At 40.3% G+C, this 15,658-nt stretch overlaps 1 protein-coding gene and 1 pseudogene across 1 annotated transcript; one reads left to right on the top strand and one right to left on the bottom strand.

Annotated features, from left to right (window-relative positions):
* The first annotated feature begins 6,075 nt into the window (after window positions 1-6,075).
* On the top strand, window positions 6,076-9,608 carry LOC117700175 (secretoglobin family 2A member 1-like). The gene is made up of 3 exons (XM_034492079.2): window positions 6,076-6,212; window positions 8,205-8,392; window positions 9,391-9,608. The coding sequence occupies exons 1-3, from the start codon at window positions 6,155-6,157 to the stop codon at window positions 9,430-9,432; spliced, it is 288 nt and encodes a 95-aa protein (XP_034347970.1). The 5' UTR covers window positions 6,076-6,154; the 3' UTR covers window positions 9,433-9,608.
* A 753-nt stretch (window positions 9,609-10,361) lies between these two features.
* Window positions 10,362-15,528, bottom strand: LOC117722416 (igE-binding protein-like; annotated as a pseudogene).
* Window positions 15,529-15,658: the final 130 nt, after the last annotated feature.

Below are 15,658 nucleotides of genomic sequence, written 5' to 3' on the forward strand. Positions count from 1 at the left end.
TCATAGACACAGCTACCATGCCCAGCTCTGTTAGAATAGACTGCAGGCTTTTGGTGTTTTTGATTTTCAGTGCTGGAGATTGAACCTACAGCCTCAGAAATGATAGGCAAGTACTCCTTCACTTCATTCAGATGTGCTCCCCAGACCCTATTACTCTGTTGGGGCAGGTAGATGCCTGGTTTTTGAATTCTGAAATGTTGTCTGAACATTCCACACTCAGAATGTATTTATCCATTGAGGAGTAAAGAGGAATTGATTAAGGACTAGAGTGGAGTCTGGCAGGTTCTACAGTGGGATTTTCTGCAAGTTGCTTGGCCTCACAGCCTCAGTTTCCACTTCTGCAAAGGAAATTGATGATATTGTCCACTTTATAGCACTCAGGTAAAAAATAAATGCATTAAACCCAACCAGAAGAAAAGTTGAGATGTGGCAGCAAATCTTGACAGTTCAACCAACATATGTGACTGAAAGGAAAAACAAAGTAAGTCAAGTGAAATTAATCACCTCTTTCTCAGAGAAGATCAAATTAAATCTTATCTGTCAACAAGGACTAGTTGTTTATTCTAAATGTTCAGAAATGTGCTTAAATTTGGCTCTAGGTTTGATGGCTTTTCTCTGCCTACAGCTTAGTTACTCTTCACTACTTTGATTTTCATGGGTATGATGAACTGACTATTATGGTGGTAGAATTCTTAAGTGACTATTGGAAATATAATACATGTGTCTGGTAGATTGGGACAAATATCAATCATCCCTAAGATCTCTAAATGGCCCTACACTCATTAATGGGTGTGTTGAAGACATATATGTTGAGAGAAAATCTCAGGCATTCTTTTGCCCTTGCTTTTTCAAATTGGAAAACATATGATCCAAGGAACTTTGAAAAGAATCACCTCAAATTGCTAGTGTCCACACAAATTGATATGTGTGTGTGTGTGTGTGTGTGTGTGTGTATGTATGTATGTATATAAAGTTCTCAATTCCATCCCCTTTATAATCATTCTTACAATAAATTACCAAAGCCAGAGATATACCCATCCTCAAATAAACATTTACCATTTTTCAACCTTTTATGATTGTCAACTAATACTAATTATGTACCTTTGTAGTGTGTGCTCCCATACCTTTGAATACATGTTTAAAGTGGGATATTACCACTATATTCATCACTTTTCATATCTGTCAGATTTAATAAAATCCTGACAGAAATAGTTTGTATAAATGAATTATTTACCTTAGCTCAAAGCTCCCAATCAATTTTTTTAAGTTTATTATGATGGGAGGAGATTAGGGGAGCCAAGCGGTTACATCACATCAGGGCAACAGTAAGAAAAAAAGCAATGCTGACTCTATTTTTTTCTTTTATTCTGCCCAGGACTTCAGTCTAAAGGAAGGGGCTGCTAACATTTAAGGCAAGTCTTCTACAACTTGTTCTAATCACTCATTTAATGATTGGATTGTTCATTATCCTTGCAAGGAGTGAAATTCAGCAAGAGATGACAAGAGCTAAAGTAACCTGTTTATAAAACAGAGTATATAGGGCACAAGTCATAAAAAGTCAATTATCATGTATTCAACTTTTCTTGACAGATAGCTAGATGTGGGTGAGAATTTTGCCTACACATCACAGCTTTTTCTTGATTACTTTCTGCTTGACCATATTCTTTGCCCACTATTGCACCCATGGTTTTGGTACTGTGGTTCCTAGGGCTCGCATCTCTGCCAATCCTTCCTTCAAGTGATCATTCTTGGTTTTCAGGGAGTGGTTCCCTGAATTTCAGTTTATTGTTGAGCTTTCTGTGACTATTATCTACATTCTCTGTCTTGCTTTCACAGCCACAGGTGAGTTCTGAAAACAAAAGGGCATATCCTTTATGCTAAAAGTGATGGAAGCACCTCACTTATGTGTGCCCAGGTACAATGCCAAGCATTTAAGGATGAAAGTTGTCTCATGTAAAAATCCATATTGATGGGGTAGGTAAAGAAACACTAAGCCTTACAACCTGAGTTTTATCTCTGAGACCTATATGGTTGAAGAAGATAATTGACTCCAAAGGTCATCCTGTGGCCTACAGAATATACTGTGGTACACATGAAAACACTTTAAATAAATAAACATAACTGAAGAAAAAGGAAAGAGTAAATTCATATGGTCACATTGGGGAAAGAAAACTCCAAGATCCACCTCCAGTACATAGACAGGGCCTCAAGTGTAGGGACTGGGTTACTAACCCACAGTCAAAATTCCTGGCCCAGAATTGTTCCCATCTAAAAGAACTCCAGGGACAAAAATGGAGAAGAGACTGAAGGAATGGCAGTCTAATGCCCAGCCCAACTAGGGATCCATCTCATGAGGGGACACCAAGACCTGATATTACTGTGCTATGATGTGCTTACAAACAGAAGCCTCGCATAGCTGTCCTCTGAAAGCCACTACCAGCATCTGACTGAAACAGAAGCAGATACTTACACCCAACCATTGGATTGAAGCCAGGGACCCCTATGCTTGAATTAGGGGAAGGATTGAAGAAGCTGAAAGGGAGAGCAACCCCATAGGAAGACCAACAGTCTCAGTTAAACCTGACCCCAGGGAGCTCTCAGAGACTAAGCCACCAACCAGGAACTGAACCAACCCATGGGCTGAACTGAGCCCCTGGCACATATTTAGCAGACTTCTGTCTGGTCTGGCCTCAGTGGGAGAAGATGTGATTAATCCTCAAGAGAGTTGAGGCTCTAGGGAAGGGGGATGTCTCGTGGAGTGAGGAGCACCCTCTTGGAGGCAAGGGGGGAGGAATGGGATGAAAAACTGTGGGTTGGGGGACCAAAGTGGGTGGCAATGACTGAAATATAAATAAATAAAGTAATTTTTTTTAAAAGATTCATGTGGTTTATCCCAGGTAATCTTGGAAAGTATCCATCTGTCCATCATGCATCTGTGTTTAATGAGCATGTAACTAAGGGCGTCTTCTCTGGCATGAATCCAGGTTTATTGCTGTATGTATTCCTATGAATATTCTCCCTTGTGCCACTTTGTTTTGTTTTGCTTTGCTTTACTTTGCTTTGCTTTGTTTTGAGACAGGATATCACTGTGTAGCCCTGATTATCCTGGAACTTACTCTATAGACCAAAATGGACCTTCAAACTCAGAGATCCACCTGCCTCTACCTCCTCAGTGCTGGGATTAAAGGCGTGAACCACCAGTACCCAGCCAAGCACATCTCATTTTAATGATGGAGAAGGCAACATAAAGATAAAATGTGAAATGTCAACATGTGGTATTCACTCCAAAGGGCTAAAGGACATCAGGAAATTTGGGGAATGAAATAAGATACCACCTACGCTGATCCCACAATCACAACATAGAAGGTGAAAGTTGTTCTTTAGCTTGTTTTGCTTTACAGGGCCTCACATTTGAGTTCCTCTTAACTCTTAGAGGGCTTTTCAGATTTGAACTTAAAAACTATTACAGAGGTAGTGAACACAGCTAACATTGTGAAATAGACATGGTACCTTGAAGACTACAGTGGAATGCTACACCCAAAGTTCTGTAGCTAAAGCTTATTCCAAGAGCAGTGATAGTGTGTGATCTTTATGGAGCCTTAAGAGGTGAAATCCAGTAAAAGGTTCAGAGGTTACTGTATGTTGCCCTTGAAGGCAATTATGTAACCCTCAGCTTGAAATTCAGTCCCTCTGTTTTGAAATTTGAGTTATTCATATCTCATGAGCTACTCACACATGCCATCTTATGTAATCTTCATCATGAGAGAAATGAGTTTGACCTCTCAGTTTTGGACACTTAACCACCTAAACTATAAGACAATTAAAATTTTATTTTCATAATAATAACCCCAGACAAGTATTTTGTTATAGTATATGGTATGTTTCAAAGAAAGCATTTAATTTGGCACTTGTTTATTGTTTTGGAGGTTTAGTCCATCTCTATCATGGCAGGGAGCATGGCAACAGGCAGGCAAGCATGGCACTAGAGCAGTAACTGAGCCCATATATTGTATCTTCAAATTGGAGGTAGAGAGAAAGCAAAACTGAGCTTTTAAAACCTCAGAACTTTCCCTAGTGACATACTTCTTCCAAAAAGGCCACATCCACTAATCCTTTCTAAACTGCCCACCAATTGAAAACCAAACATTCAAATATATGAGCCTATGGAACAATTCTTATTTGAACTTCACACTCAAACTGTGTACCCAAAGTACAATACTCAACTGAAGACAATGACTGCCTTTCTCCAGAATCTTCCAGTAGAAAATAGTTCATCAGGGCTGGGTATGGCACAGTGAGTCTTGCCTGACTGATGCTAGGTCTAGTTTTGTACAGGCCTACTTAAAGTAACTGCAGCTGCTGTGAGATTGTGATTTGTGCAGCTGTGTTGTGTTCATAACAGCATTTCATAACATTCCTCCCTATCGTCTAGCTCTTATATGTTCCCTGAATTCTGGTCTAACTCTTCCCTGAGTCTTAAAGGAGTTCATACAAATGTCTTCTTAGGGCTAAGCACTCAAACAACACTTATTCTCAGCACTTGAAAGGTCATGAGCCTCTGTATTCACAACAGTTCTGTGCAGAGAAGCTTCTGTGATTAAAGATAAGCGTAGCATTTGTCTGTATACATAAGCAGAAATATTTAGAGGGCAGTTTGGCACTATGTAAATGCAGCTAAGCAACAACAGTCTGTTCCTCCCTAGGGGAAAAGATCTCCTCAGCCATTGGAGGAGATCTATTGTGTTTACAGTGCTAGACATCAGTTTCTTCTGTGGAACAAACCTGAAATCCAACCCAAAGAGTGATTAGTTACCATCACAATAGTCATGCCATCAGTAGTCATACATCAGTGGGCCCATGTTGCCTGACTGATTGATTGGTATTGTAGTTCATAGGTCACACCACTTGGCAAGACTCTTGAGGTTTGAGTAGTATTACTACTAGATCTTCCTAAGAACTTTGGTTAAGTTCAGCAGTGAATATGTCTGACCCTAGATTTTTCTTTATAGGCAGATTTTTAATTGTTAATTCAAACCCGTTGCTTGTTGTGGGCCTATTTTATTGTCTTTGGTATAATGATCACACTATAATAGGTCTACCTTAATATGTTACTTGATCTTTTTCCCTTGCATCTTTTAATATTCTTTTTTGTGCCATATGTTTGATGCTTTGATTATTATGTCACTGGTCTATATAGTGAGTTATTGAGAGATACTATATGGGTGCAGTGAACTGAACTCAGTTCCTTTGCAAGAGCACTAAGTACTCTTAATGGCTCAGCCATCTCTTCAGCCACAGAAACTCCCATTTATTAATGGTTGTCTTATAGTATGAAATGTGACAGATTTTTTTTACATACAATATCTGTTATCCTGATAAAAGCTCATCATAGTGTCATTCAAACCCCCATTTTACCAATGTCTAAAATAAATCTTATAGAGAAAAGCATTGTAATTCCTTCCAAGGACAGGACCTGAGGAGATTTTAGATTTCAGATCTTTTCAATAATGAGTTAAAATTGGTAAGCCCCTTCCCAAACTCGAAGGGATTTACAAAGGTTAACAAAAGGAAAGTTTGCCTTCAGAGTGAGTATGCCATAATGAACTCGTTCAAACCACTGAAATTAACAGAAAATGACAGACAAGGAATAAAGAAGCTTGAGGTTTGTAAGGGAGAAAAGGTAGACAGGAAAGAAAGTGAAGGAGGAAGAAAATGAAAGATGATATTATCAAGGCAAATAAGGAGAGAAAAGGATGAGCAGAAGGGAGGAAGGGAAGAGGGAAAGGATAACACCTTAATAATCAGAACAGCAGATGATTAAATCAACCCACAGTGCTTTAATCTGCATTGGACATTAGAAGCACTTGTCAACACTTTGCTGTTGCCAATTGTCAATACAGTGGCCTCCAGAGTCTCAAAAAAAAAAAAAAAAAACTGTTCCCTTGCTTTCTTCAATGAAATCAGTGTTCTTTGGCTCTTTATTCTTTTATGTTTCCTGGTGCAGTGCCATATTAAACATGTGACATGCATTCTTATTTATTGGATGAGACCAAGGTGGTTGCCTGAGCAATAAATAGAAGAATACAGGTCTCAACTCCAGAGTTTCCTGATTTCTGTCTTGGACAACAAACCAAACCACAGGGACTGCCTCAACATGAAGCTGGTGGTTCTGTTCATGTTGGTCACCATCCCCATTTGCTGCTATGCCAGTGGTAAGTTCTGCAGAGGGAAGAGTGCTTTCAGACCACACATTCTTACTGTGTCTTCCAGGAAGAAGTCATTGTACCTGAGCACTAGTGTAAAGTGTCTGACATAGTAACTCCATGGATCAACATTAGTGCAGATAATAAAAAGGGTATCTCAATTGTGGGTTTGATTCCTGTGTTGGAGCTGCATGTCACATGTCAATACCACATAAAATGCCCCGTTATGAAAACTTCTCTTTTAAAATCCATGGCAAGGCTCAGGTTTGATTATGAGATATTTCAGCAGTAAGGGGTGATGGTATAAATGTACTCCCATAACAGTGGACCCATATGGGTTTCCTGGAGGATGTATTCATGAGTCTTTCTAACCATGGAATGAAATGGGAAATTCCCAGTAGTGCTGCTTCCCCACTGTAGCATCTAATGCCAGGGTAAAAAGCTTGGACATTATGTGACAGATATATGAGAGATTGTTCTGAATTCTTTTAGTGTTCCTTTATCTACATGTTCTTTGCATTCATGCTGGTAGGGAGGGCAGCTTGCATTGTTTCTGGGGGTTTCTTCCAGTAATGAATAATGAACGCACTCCCACCAAAACCTGATCAAAGTACAGAGAATAAGTGACTGTTGAGTGCTCAGCCCTAACTGAGATATCTATCTCATATACTCCTCTCCAAGACTCAGGAAACACCGTGGAAATGGGGGATGAAAGATTGTAAGAGCCAGAGGTTGGGGAGAACTGCTGCAAAATACTGTCTTCTAGACATGTGGTGGGCTGTTGTACTGATGAACTGAGAGAGGAAGTGTTTGTTTTCCCAGTACTTTCACAAGATCAAGTTGATTAGGCCCTACCCCTAATGGTGAAGATTTGGCAAGTGATTGGCTGCTGAGGGAGGAAGAGTCAATTTTCTTCAGGGTTGTGGCTCATGGTAGGTTTCCCATGGTCACGTGGATGGCTTTATATCAGTGAAAAATGAGCAACAATAATTATACTCAGCATATTATTTTTTAAAACAAAGAAAAATGAGACATGAAGTTGTGAGGAGGATGATCAGCCATGAAATCATATACATACAAGTAACACTAAATGGATAGATAGATGGATAGATAGATAGATAGACAGATAGATAGATTATGGGACATGGAGGGGTTGGAGAGAGGAAAGGGAAGGGAAGAAATGATGTAATTATACTTTAATTTAAAAACACAAATTTAAAAATAAATATGGTCATCTGGGCAATGGTGGTACACATCTTTAATCCCAGCACTCAGGAGTAGATGCAGGCAGACCTCTGAGTTCAAGGCCAGCCTGGTCTGCAGAGTGAGTTCCAGAACAGCCAAAGCTACACAGAGAAACTTTGTCTCAAAAAAAATGTGATTGTTATAAATGGCCCTCATGCAGTGTGGTTTGTAGAGTGTACATTGTTTTTATTGCCTACTTTTACTTGGTACGGGCTGAAAAAATGTGAAGGGCTCAGTAAATTTTAAATAAGATTAAGACTCATTAATAGAACTAGTTCAAGTGAATCAAAGTAATGAGCTCCTTCCTGCCCCACTCCTAGCCTGGCTGCCTGAGGTCACTTCAAGTACTAGGGCTTCTGTTTATGTTGCTTTGTGATGCAGATGCTAGAGTTAACAGAGCAATGTGGATAATATTTTAGATGAAATATTTATAGGATGTTTGAACATATTCCATGATGTACTCGAGATAGTAATGAAGAATGTTTACCGTGCCCAGCAAAACAGCCTGCCATCGCTTCAGTTTCCTTGTTAGTTAAGGTTGTGTGAGATGTGGCTTAGTTGTGGTAGGATGTTAGGGGCAGACTTTGTTGTTTCAAAGTAGAATTTTATAGCCTGTATCTTCTGTCCCAGATTTGGCAATGCTCCATCATCATTGCCAATCTGTGCTTCCACTTGTACTCAAGGGCATGATTGTCATGATAGGCAAGTGCTAATGAGTTCAAACCTCCATCTACTACAAATGCCATGTCTTTCCAGGTTCTGGCTGCATTATTCTAGATGAAATTATCAACAAGACAATTGACTCGTCTGTGTCTGAGGACGAATATCTACAATTGCTTAGTCCATATATATACACACCTCTTACTAGAAATGCTGCCACGGAATTCAAACAATGTTTTCTAGCCCAGGATAATGCGACTCTGGAAAATGTTAACGTGATGATGGTAACTTCTAATTTGTTTTCTTTTGTAAACTGTAATGTGGGGGAAAAAAAGGCTTGGGGATCCCGAGGTTCCTCCTGCCATACTGTGGGTAGTCGGCTGGAAACGCTCTGGGTTTCTCCAGCTGGAAGTTGGGCCCGGCTGTTCATTAACTAAAAGTCTCTCCCTGGCTCCTCACGGTTCCTCATAGCGGCGCAGCCCCAACACACGAGGAAGCCCTTGGGTTTCCAAAACTGGTTTATTCACATGGCGGATCGTGGATGGATCTGGATGCATACCCCTCAAACCCAGGATCGACCTGAGTTAAAAGGGGAGGGGAGAAGGGGGGAGGGGCTGGGGAGGAATGTTTAATTGGCTCCACCTCTGGCCTTCAGGTATGTAAATCTCTTTAGGGCCTGTTCACGCCCTCCACCTGTGTACATGACTGAAGGGTGGAGGTGAAATGGAGATTAGACCTTGTGTTAGGCCCAACACTGTAATATCACTTATGTAAATGCAGAAGGAAATAACTAGCTTCCAACAGTTGTCCCCTGATTTCCACACATGTGTGGGTATACATGCACACCACACACAAATACACATACTAATTATTATACATTCTAAAAACTAATAAGAGAAAAAGGAACAAAAATACTAGCAATAAAAATTGATTTTTAGCCTGTGACATTTTTTTCTTATTTTATTAATTTTTTATTGGACATTTTATTTATTTCCATTTCAGATGTTATCCCCTTTCCCCATTCCCCACTCCAGAAACCCCTTATCCCATCCCCCTCCTGCTTCTTCTATGAAGTGTGCCCCACCCATCTAACCACTTCCCCCTCCCCACCCTCAAATTCCCCCACACTGGGGCATCCATACAAATACACATACTAATTATTATACAGTCTAAAAACTACTAAGAGAAAAATAAAAATAATAGTAAGAAAAATTAATTTTAAACCTGTGACTTTTAAGGCACAACTCTAAATTTAAGACATCTCCTTCTTTTGGTTTTCCAGGAGGCAATATATGACAGCAACAGCTGTCAAGAGTCGTCATAAACCTCCACAAGAAATCTGGCTCACAGAACTCCAGGAAACTGGCAATGGTCACTCATATTGATACTGCAAATTATAACTTTTCTCTCTTCATTCTTTATTTCTACCTATAAAGTGCAAGACAATTGTTGAAACCTCACGTGTATTTCTTTCTATTTTATTAAATTTACTGCATACAATTCTCTGTTGTGTTATTTCATAAAAATAACCTAAAAGAGCTGTACTGTCTCACGCTTGGAGTTTTACACACACATATTTACATGCATGCACACTCACAGTTAGCCATTAGGAAATGTCTGGGTGTGGGAGTGAAGAAGGAAAAGCACCTTCCTTACTGATTGTGAAAAAGCACCGTAGATGCTCTCTTCCCCTCACCTTTGCATTCACTGCACATAGCCCTCCTGAGATCCTGGGGCTGGAAGGTTGGGAGGTTGGGTAACACACCTGCTACAACCACTTTTTTCTCATCATCTCCCTCTAAACTCTCTCCTCCAACACATCATTTTCTAAGAATCTTCATAACCCTTGTGCACATGAGTACTGGGGCCAAGAAAATAATTTCCTCCTTCCATTTCTTGTATGGTGTTAGTATACTCTGCAGTAGGAACTGAGGATGTCTGAATTTGAACAAAACAGAATATACCTAGGTAAACTCTTATTTTTAGGCTCCACTTCTGGGACATGCATGGTTTGGAAAAATATATCTCATGAAATGCAAGGAGAGTCTGAATTAAACTATTACTTATCAAATTAAGTAATGCCAAGCAAGTCTTGTAGTTGTAATAAATGGGCTTCTTTTCCATTTTGGTTTTTGGTTTTGTTTTGTTGCATTGTGTTATATTTTTTGCTGAAGATGATATGAATACAAATGAGTACTGAAAAAAGTTGCTGTGCCATCTTCAACTGTGAGTTTTCATTAGGCCAACACAGACTCAAGCCAGTATACTGTAATGACTTTCTGCTTCAGTCACTGGTTGGGGCAGTCTTTCTACTATCTGTCCTGTTTAAGGATGTAGAAAAAAAATGAAATAGAAACACTATTGCCATATCAGAAATCACAGAGTTGATCATCCTAGCATAATGTGCCTGCAAGTCTCATGGATATATTTCAGATACAATGTCTGAAAATGGTGCAGACCAAAACAATCATGACTTTGTGAAACAGACCTGTACTTGGGAATGTATGCTATTTTCTTCTTCCTGGTTAAGTCTTGTTGAGGCCCAAGCTCAAGTCCCTGTTCAGGCGCCAAAACAATGTTGGGGTCCACACTAGCCCCATATTGGGGTGGCCAAAATAAATGTTGCAGCCCAGGCAAAATGTTGAGGCCCAGGCCAACCCATGTTTGGGCGGCCACTGTATCCCGGCCCAAGCTGCCGCTCCGGTCTGCGGGTCGGGGTTCAGCAAGAGCGACGGTGAGGGCAGACTCTACCTAATGTCTGATGTGTCTGATTCGTCTCTATAGTCTGATTCTGATCTGTTCTGTCTCTGCCTTTTATATGTCTCACTTCTAAGCCACGCCTCTAAGTTACACCTTTAATCATGCCCTTAGGTCTTGTCTCTAACTCTGATCTCTATACTTCTAAGTCATACTCTTAAGTCACACACCTTTAATCTCACACACCTTTAATCTCACGCACCTTACTGATCATGAAAAGTCAAGGTATCTAAACCAAGATTATCAGAGTGTGCTCAGCTGTTGTAGGCTATTGTAATCCAAGTCTCATGTCAGGGTATATGGCTCAAGATGGCTGCAAAGCTGATAGCCGCTTTCTGCTAAAAGTCAGCCCCCAACAACGTCTCACAGTGTTGAGCTTGGCAATGAGCTCTAAAGCATCTTCCTGTGACATCTTCATGTTCTACTGTTTGTTGAGGAAAGTCTTCCTCACTGTCTGTGGAGCTTATGAGATTCGTGGTGGATACAATACACTGGGCTTCTCGTTAAAGAGTTCCAGAAGATCAGTACATGGGTCCTGGTCTAAGGACTGGGTCTGAGGTGTTATGACGTCTGCACTGTGCTCAGTGGAGTAGGAATGGGACTATTGTGAGCACAGACTTTGCCTGTAGTCTACACTTTGGAAGAAGGCATTCTGAGCACCTACTTTCTTTCTGCTTTATTCAGTGTGCAATTATTTATTGTCTTAAACTAGACACACTACTTACACAAGATCTTGGTACTCTAAAGTTTGTTGATGTGTCAACATGTTGTTGAAATTAGTGTCACTGTGGGGAAATGATTACTTGGATATTTTGGTCAGATAATTAGTTGCTACTCTTCTCTATTGTGTTCATCCCTCTCATCCAAATACATTTTTTATAAATTTATTTTTCAAAATGTGATATACTCTTTTTATTAATTATTTTATTTATTAACATTTCAAATATTATCCCACTTTTCAGGTCCCCATGCATGATCCCCCCACCCCATCTCCCCCTTTGCCTCTAAGAGGGTGCTCATTCACCCACCCACCCACTCCCACCTCACCATTCTAATATCCCCCTTCTCTGGGGTATCAAGTCTCCACAGAACCAGACAAGGCAATCTCTGCCATATATGTAGCAGGGGCCACAAACCAGCCCATGTATGCTCTTTGGTCAGTGGCTTAGACCTGCAGAGCTCTGAGGGTTCCAGGTAGTTGATATTGTTGTTCTTCCTCTGGGGATGTAATTCAGCTCCTTCAGTCCTTCCCATAACTCTTCTATAGGGGTCCCTGGCAAAAATCCAATGGTTGGCTGTGTCATTTGCCTTAAAGAAGCTTTTCATTTCATAAGGTCCCATTTGTCAATTGTTGAGCCTGAACCATTTGTTCAGGAATTTTCCCCTGTGTCAATGCATTCAAGGCTCTTTCCCACTTTCTCTTCTATTACATTCATTATATCCAGTTTTATGTTGTCCTTGATCCACTTGGACTTAAGTTTCATATGAAGAGATAAAAAAATTGGATTAATTTGCATTCTTCTGTATGCTGACTGCCAGTTAGACCAGCACCATTTGTTGAAGATGTTTTCTTTTTTCCACTGTATGTTTTGGATTCTTTGTCAAAGATCAAGTGTGTGGTTTTATTTATGAGTCTTCAATTCTATTCCATTGATTAAACCCATCAGTCCCTGTACCAATAACATGTGGTTTTTATCACCATTCCTCTGAAGTAGAGTTTGAGGTCAAATATGATGATTCCCACAGAAGTTCTTCTATTGTTGAGAATTGTTTTTGCTATTCTGAGTATTTTGTTATTCCATATAAAGTTGAGAATTGCTCTTTTCATCTCTGTGAAGAATTGAGTTGGTGTCTTGATATGGATTGCATTGTATCTGTAGATTGTTTTTGGTAAGACTGAGATGATACCATATGTCCTGCCTCTAATTGCTCCTGCACAAGCAATGAAGCAGTTTCTATTTTTTCTTTAGACAACGACCACTGATCAACCCACACTGGAACATTATTAAGCCATTGAATTTTATTAGTGTGGGATGCAGGCAAGACAGTGGCCATTATGGAAAATATCCCAAATCTCTAGTGTCAGAATGAGACTTAGGTGTTTCAAAAGTTTTAGTACCTTGCCCTTCTTTCCCTAGTCCTCAGCCAGGCAAAAATCTTTGTCTTAGCATTTGTTACTACTTCATTAGGGCTGCATATCATAAGACACATCTGTGACAAAAGATCCCTTCCCCAGAGGGTGACAGGCAAATTCGGCATCACATAGGGCTGAATTTGTCCTGAATTACCTTCTTCATCTCTCTAATTTAGAAGTTTAGAACTCTGTTTCGGGTTATTGGCATAACCAATTCCTTGAAGGTGAGTGAGAGTATCAGACAAAGGCCAGGCTGAAGGCCATTCTTGTCCTCTAATAATTGTTACGTCAGCTCCTGTGTCCATTGGTCCTTCAAATCTTTTTCCTTCAATTATTAACTTAAGATTAGGTCTCTTGCTAGTAATAGATTGAACCCAATACACATCAGAAGAACCAAAGCCATACTGTCCTCTCTCATTCTTAACAAATTTGGAAGGAAGCAAATGCAATGGAACCAAAACAAGTTGAGCAATTCTTTTGTCAGCAGGCACAATTATAACGCCCTGGGGGAAGTGGCCATGATTTTAATTTGTCCCTCATAATCATTATCTATAACACCTGGATAAATTTGCAATCCTTTTACAATATTGTTGCTTTGGCCCAAAAGTAATCCCCATGTTCCTGGAGGCAAGGGCCCAAAAACTCCTATGGGCAGCATCTGAACTCCCATTTCTGGTGTCAGTATCACATAAGTAGTGGAACTGAGGTCCAGTCCTGCACTTCCTGGGGTTGTTCTAATAAGTTTTGAAGTAGTTTTCCCTGGCTTGGCAACAGCTTCATGCCCCCATAAGCTGTTGGCTATAGATTCTTGGGGGCCTAGGGCTGGCCCTGAAACTCATTTCCCGACAAGGGACAGCCCTGATTATGTTTTAGATGTGCACTCCTTAACCCAATGATTACCCTTCTTGTACCTCAGACAAGTTTCTGACACATGACCTGATAGCTTGTTCATGCCCCTTTTTTTGGGGACAGTCATTTTTAAAATGGTGTGAATCTCCACATTTAAAACATCTTTTATCTTTATGGTTCTGTGCAAGCATTGCTTGTATAGTGGTCCCTTGAAAAGCAGCAGCCATGGCCAGACCCTGATTGTATGAGGGCCCAATTTTAGCACAAGGATGGATGGGGATGTATCCATGTAAATCTGTCTTTGATTTGTAAGGCCTGATAGCTGGGTGGCAAGCTGCGTTAGCATTTTCATAATCCAATTGTGTAACAAAAGGAATTCCTGACTGAGGATCTCCAAAAATTCTAGCAGCCTGTTTATGAATTCCTGAAATAATTTATCAGGACCCTGTTTAATATTGGATAAATTCCCACTAAGATGCCCTCTAGTAGGTAATTGATTCCAACCACAGAGGACAGCCATTGCAATTTGTGCATACACGCCTGTGGGCAGCTCAACCTGATTAGCATTACCTTCATATTGACCTTCTCCTAGAAGCATGTTAAGATCCCAATCTGCATTACCTGCCTGAGCATTCATCATGGCGGTTTTCTTACTAGTATCATGCTGAAGAATGAAAAATTATAAAAATCATTTTTATAGAATATATACATATATAGATGCCTTTCAAGTTCTTTTAGGGACATGGAAAATTTTCTCTGAAACAAGCCAGGCCAGTTCCAGGAACTGGCTGCAAGGAGTGAAAGTCATTCAGGTGGTAAAAACACAATGACAGGACTGTGGCTTTACAGCTGGAGCTAGTGAGAATAAATAGTTGATAAATGACAAGGTAGGGCAGTGACTTGGTGAAACCACATTTTTGAGAAAATGATTGTACTGGGTAATTTCCATGGCTATTAACCTTTTAGGGTGGGTTTCTTTGGAATGTATCACTATTCTCATGTTATGTATCCTTGGCAACCTCTTACCCCCTCCCCACTCCCCTGGTTTGTGGTTTTGCTCTTTAAAAGACCCCGGTACCCATCATTCAGGGCCAAAAACCCTGCTCTTGGAGCTAAAGAGCTTGTCGTTTTTGACCGCTGGCTCCTCCCCTAATAAACCTCTGCTGATTGCATCCAGGTATGGTTTCTTGTGATTTTTGGGTGGTCGCGATCCGGAGGCTTGAGGAAGGGTCTCCTGAGTATGGGGGTCTTCAATGTCATTCTGAGCTCCAAAGCAAGTAATCTCCTCCTGACAAAATAGTCTTACATAAAGTTTTCCAATCTTAGAGTGTTAAATTTGATTCTACCACAGTATCCAATAAAGCTTGTGTAAAGGAAGCCGTAGGCCCGTATTGTGACACTGCAATTTTCAATTCTTTTTATCACTTTAAACTCCAGTGCCTGTTATTGTCTAGTTCTTCTGTTCTGCTGGTCAATTACATCAACCACAGGAAAAGCTAACATGTCAGATGTATCCTGCCCATCCCTGCAGGCCTGATATACAGCTCTTTTTAATGGTGATTGACGCATCTCAGAATCATCACTCTTTTTCACACCTGACAGACACTTTAACTCCTGTAGCCCGTTAGTCAATTTCTGCAGCTTAATTTCTATCTCTAACTTATATACCTTCATGCCCATCTGGGCAGCTTCTGCTGCATCAAGGACCACAGGTGGAGCGGAAGGTGCATAGGGGGGCCAATCCTCATGGTATTTGGAAGCCCTTTCTTTTAAATTAGCTCCTTCCTCTGGATCTGATTCATCATCAGAA

Source organism: Arvicanthis niloticus, chromosome 1 (assembly GCF_011762505.2).
Source record: "Arvicanthis niloticus isolate mArvNil1 chromosome 1, mArvNil1.pat.X, whole genome shotgun sequence".
Lineage (NCBI taxonomy): Eukaryota > Metazoa > Chordata > Mammalia > Rodentia > Muridae > Arvicanthis > Arvicanthis niloticus.

Excerpts from the sequence above, each read along its gene's own strand:
- LOC117700175 (XM_034492079.2), top strand. The coding sequence starts at position 6,155 with ATGAAGCTGGTGGTTCTGTTCATGTTGGTCACCATCCCCATTTGCTGC. Across the intron at positions 6,213-8,204 it reads CATTTGCTGCTATGCCAGTG|GTTCTGGCTGCATTATTCTA; the intron begins GTAAGTTCTGCA and ends ATGTCTTTCCAG. Across the intron at positions 8,393-9,390 it reads AAAATGTTAACGTGATGATG|GAGGCAATATATGACAGCAA; the intron begins GTAACTTCTAAT and ends TTGGTTTTCCAG.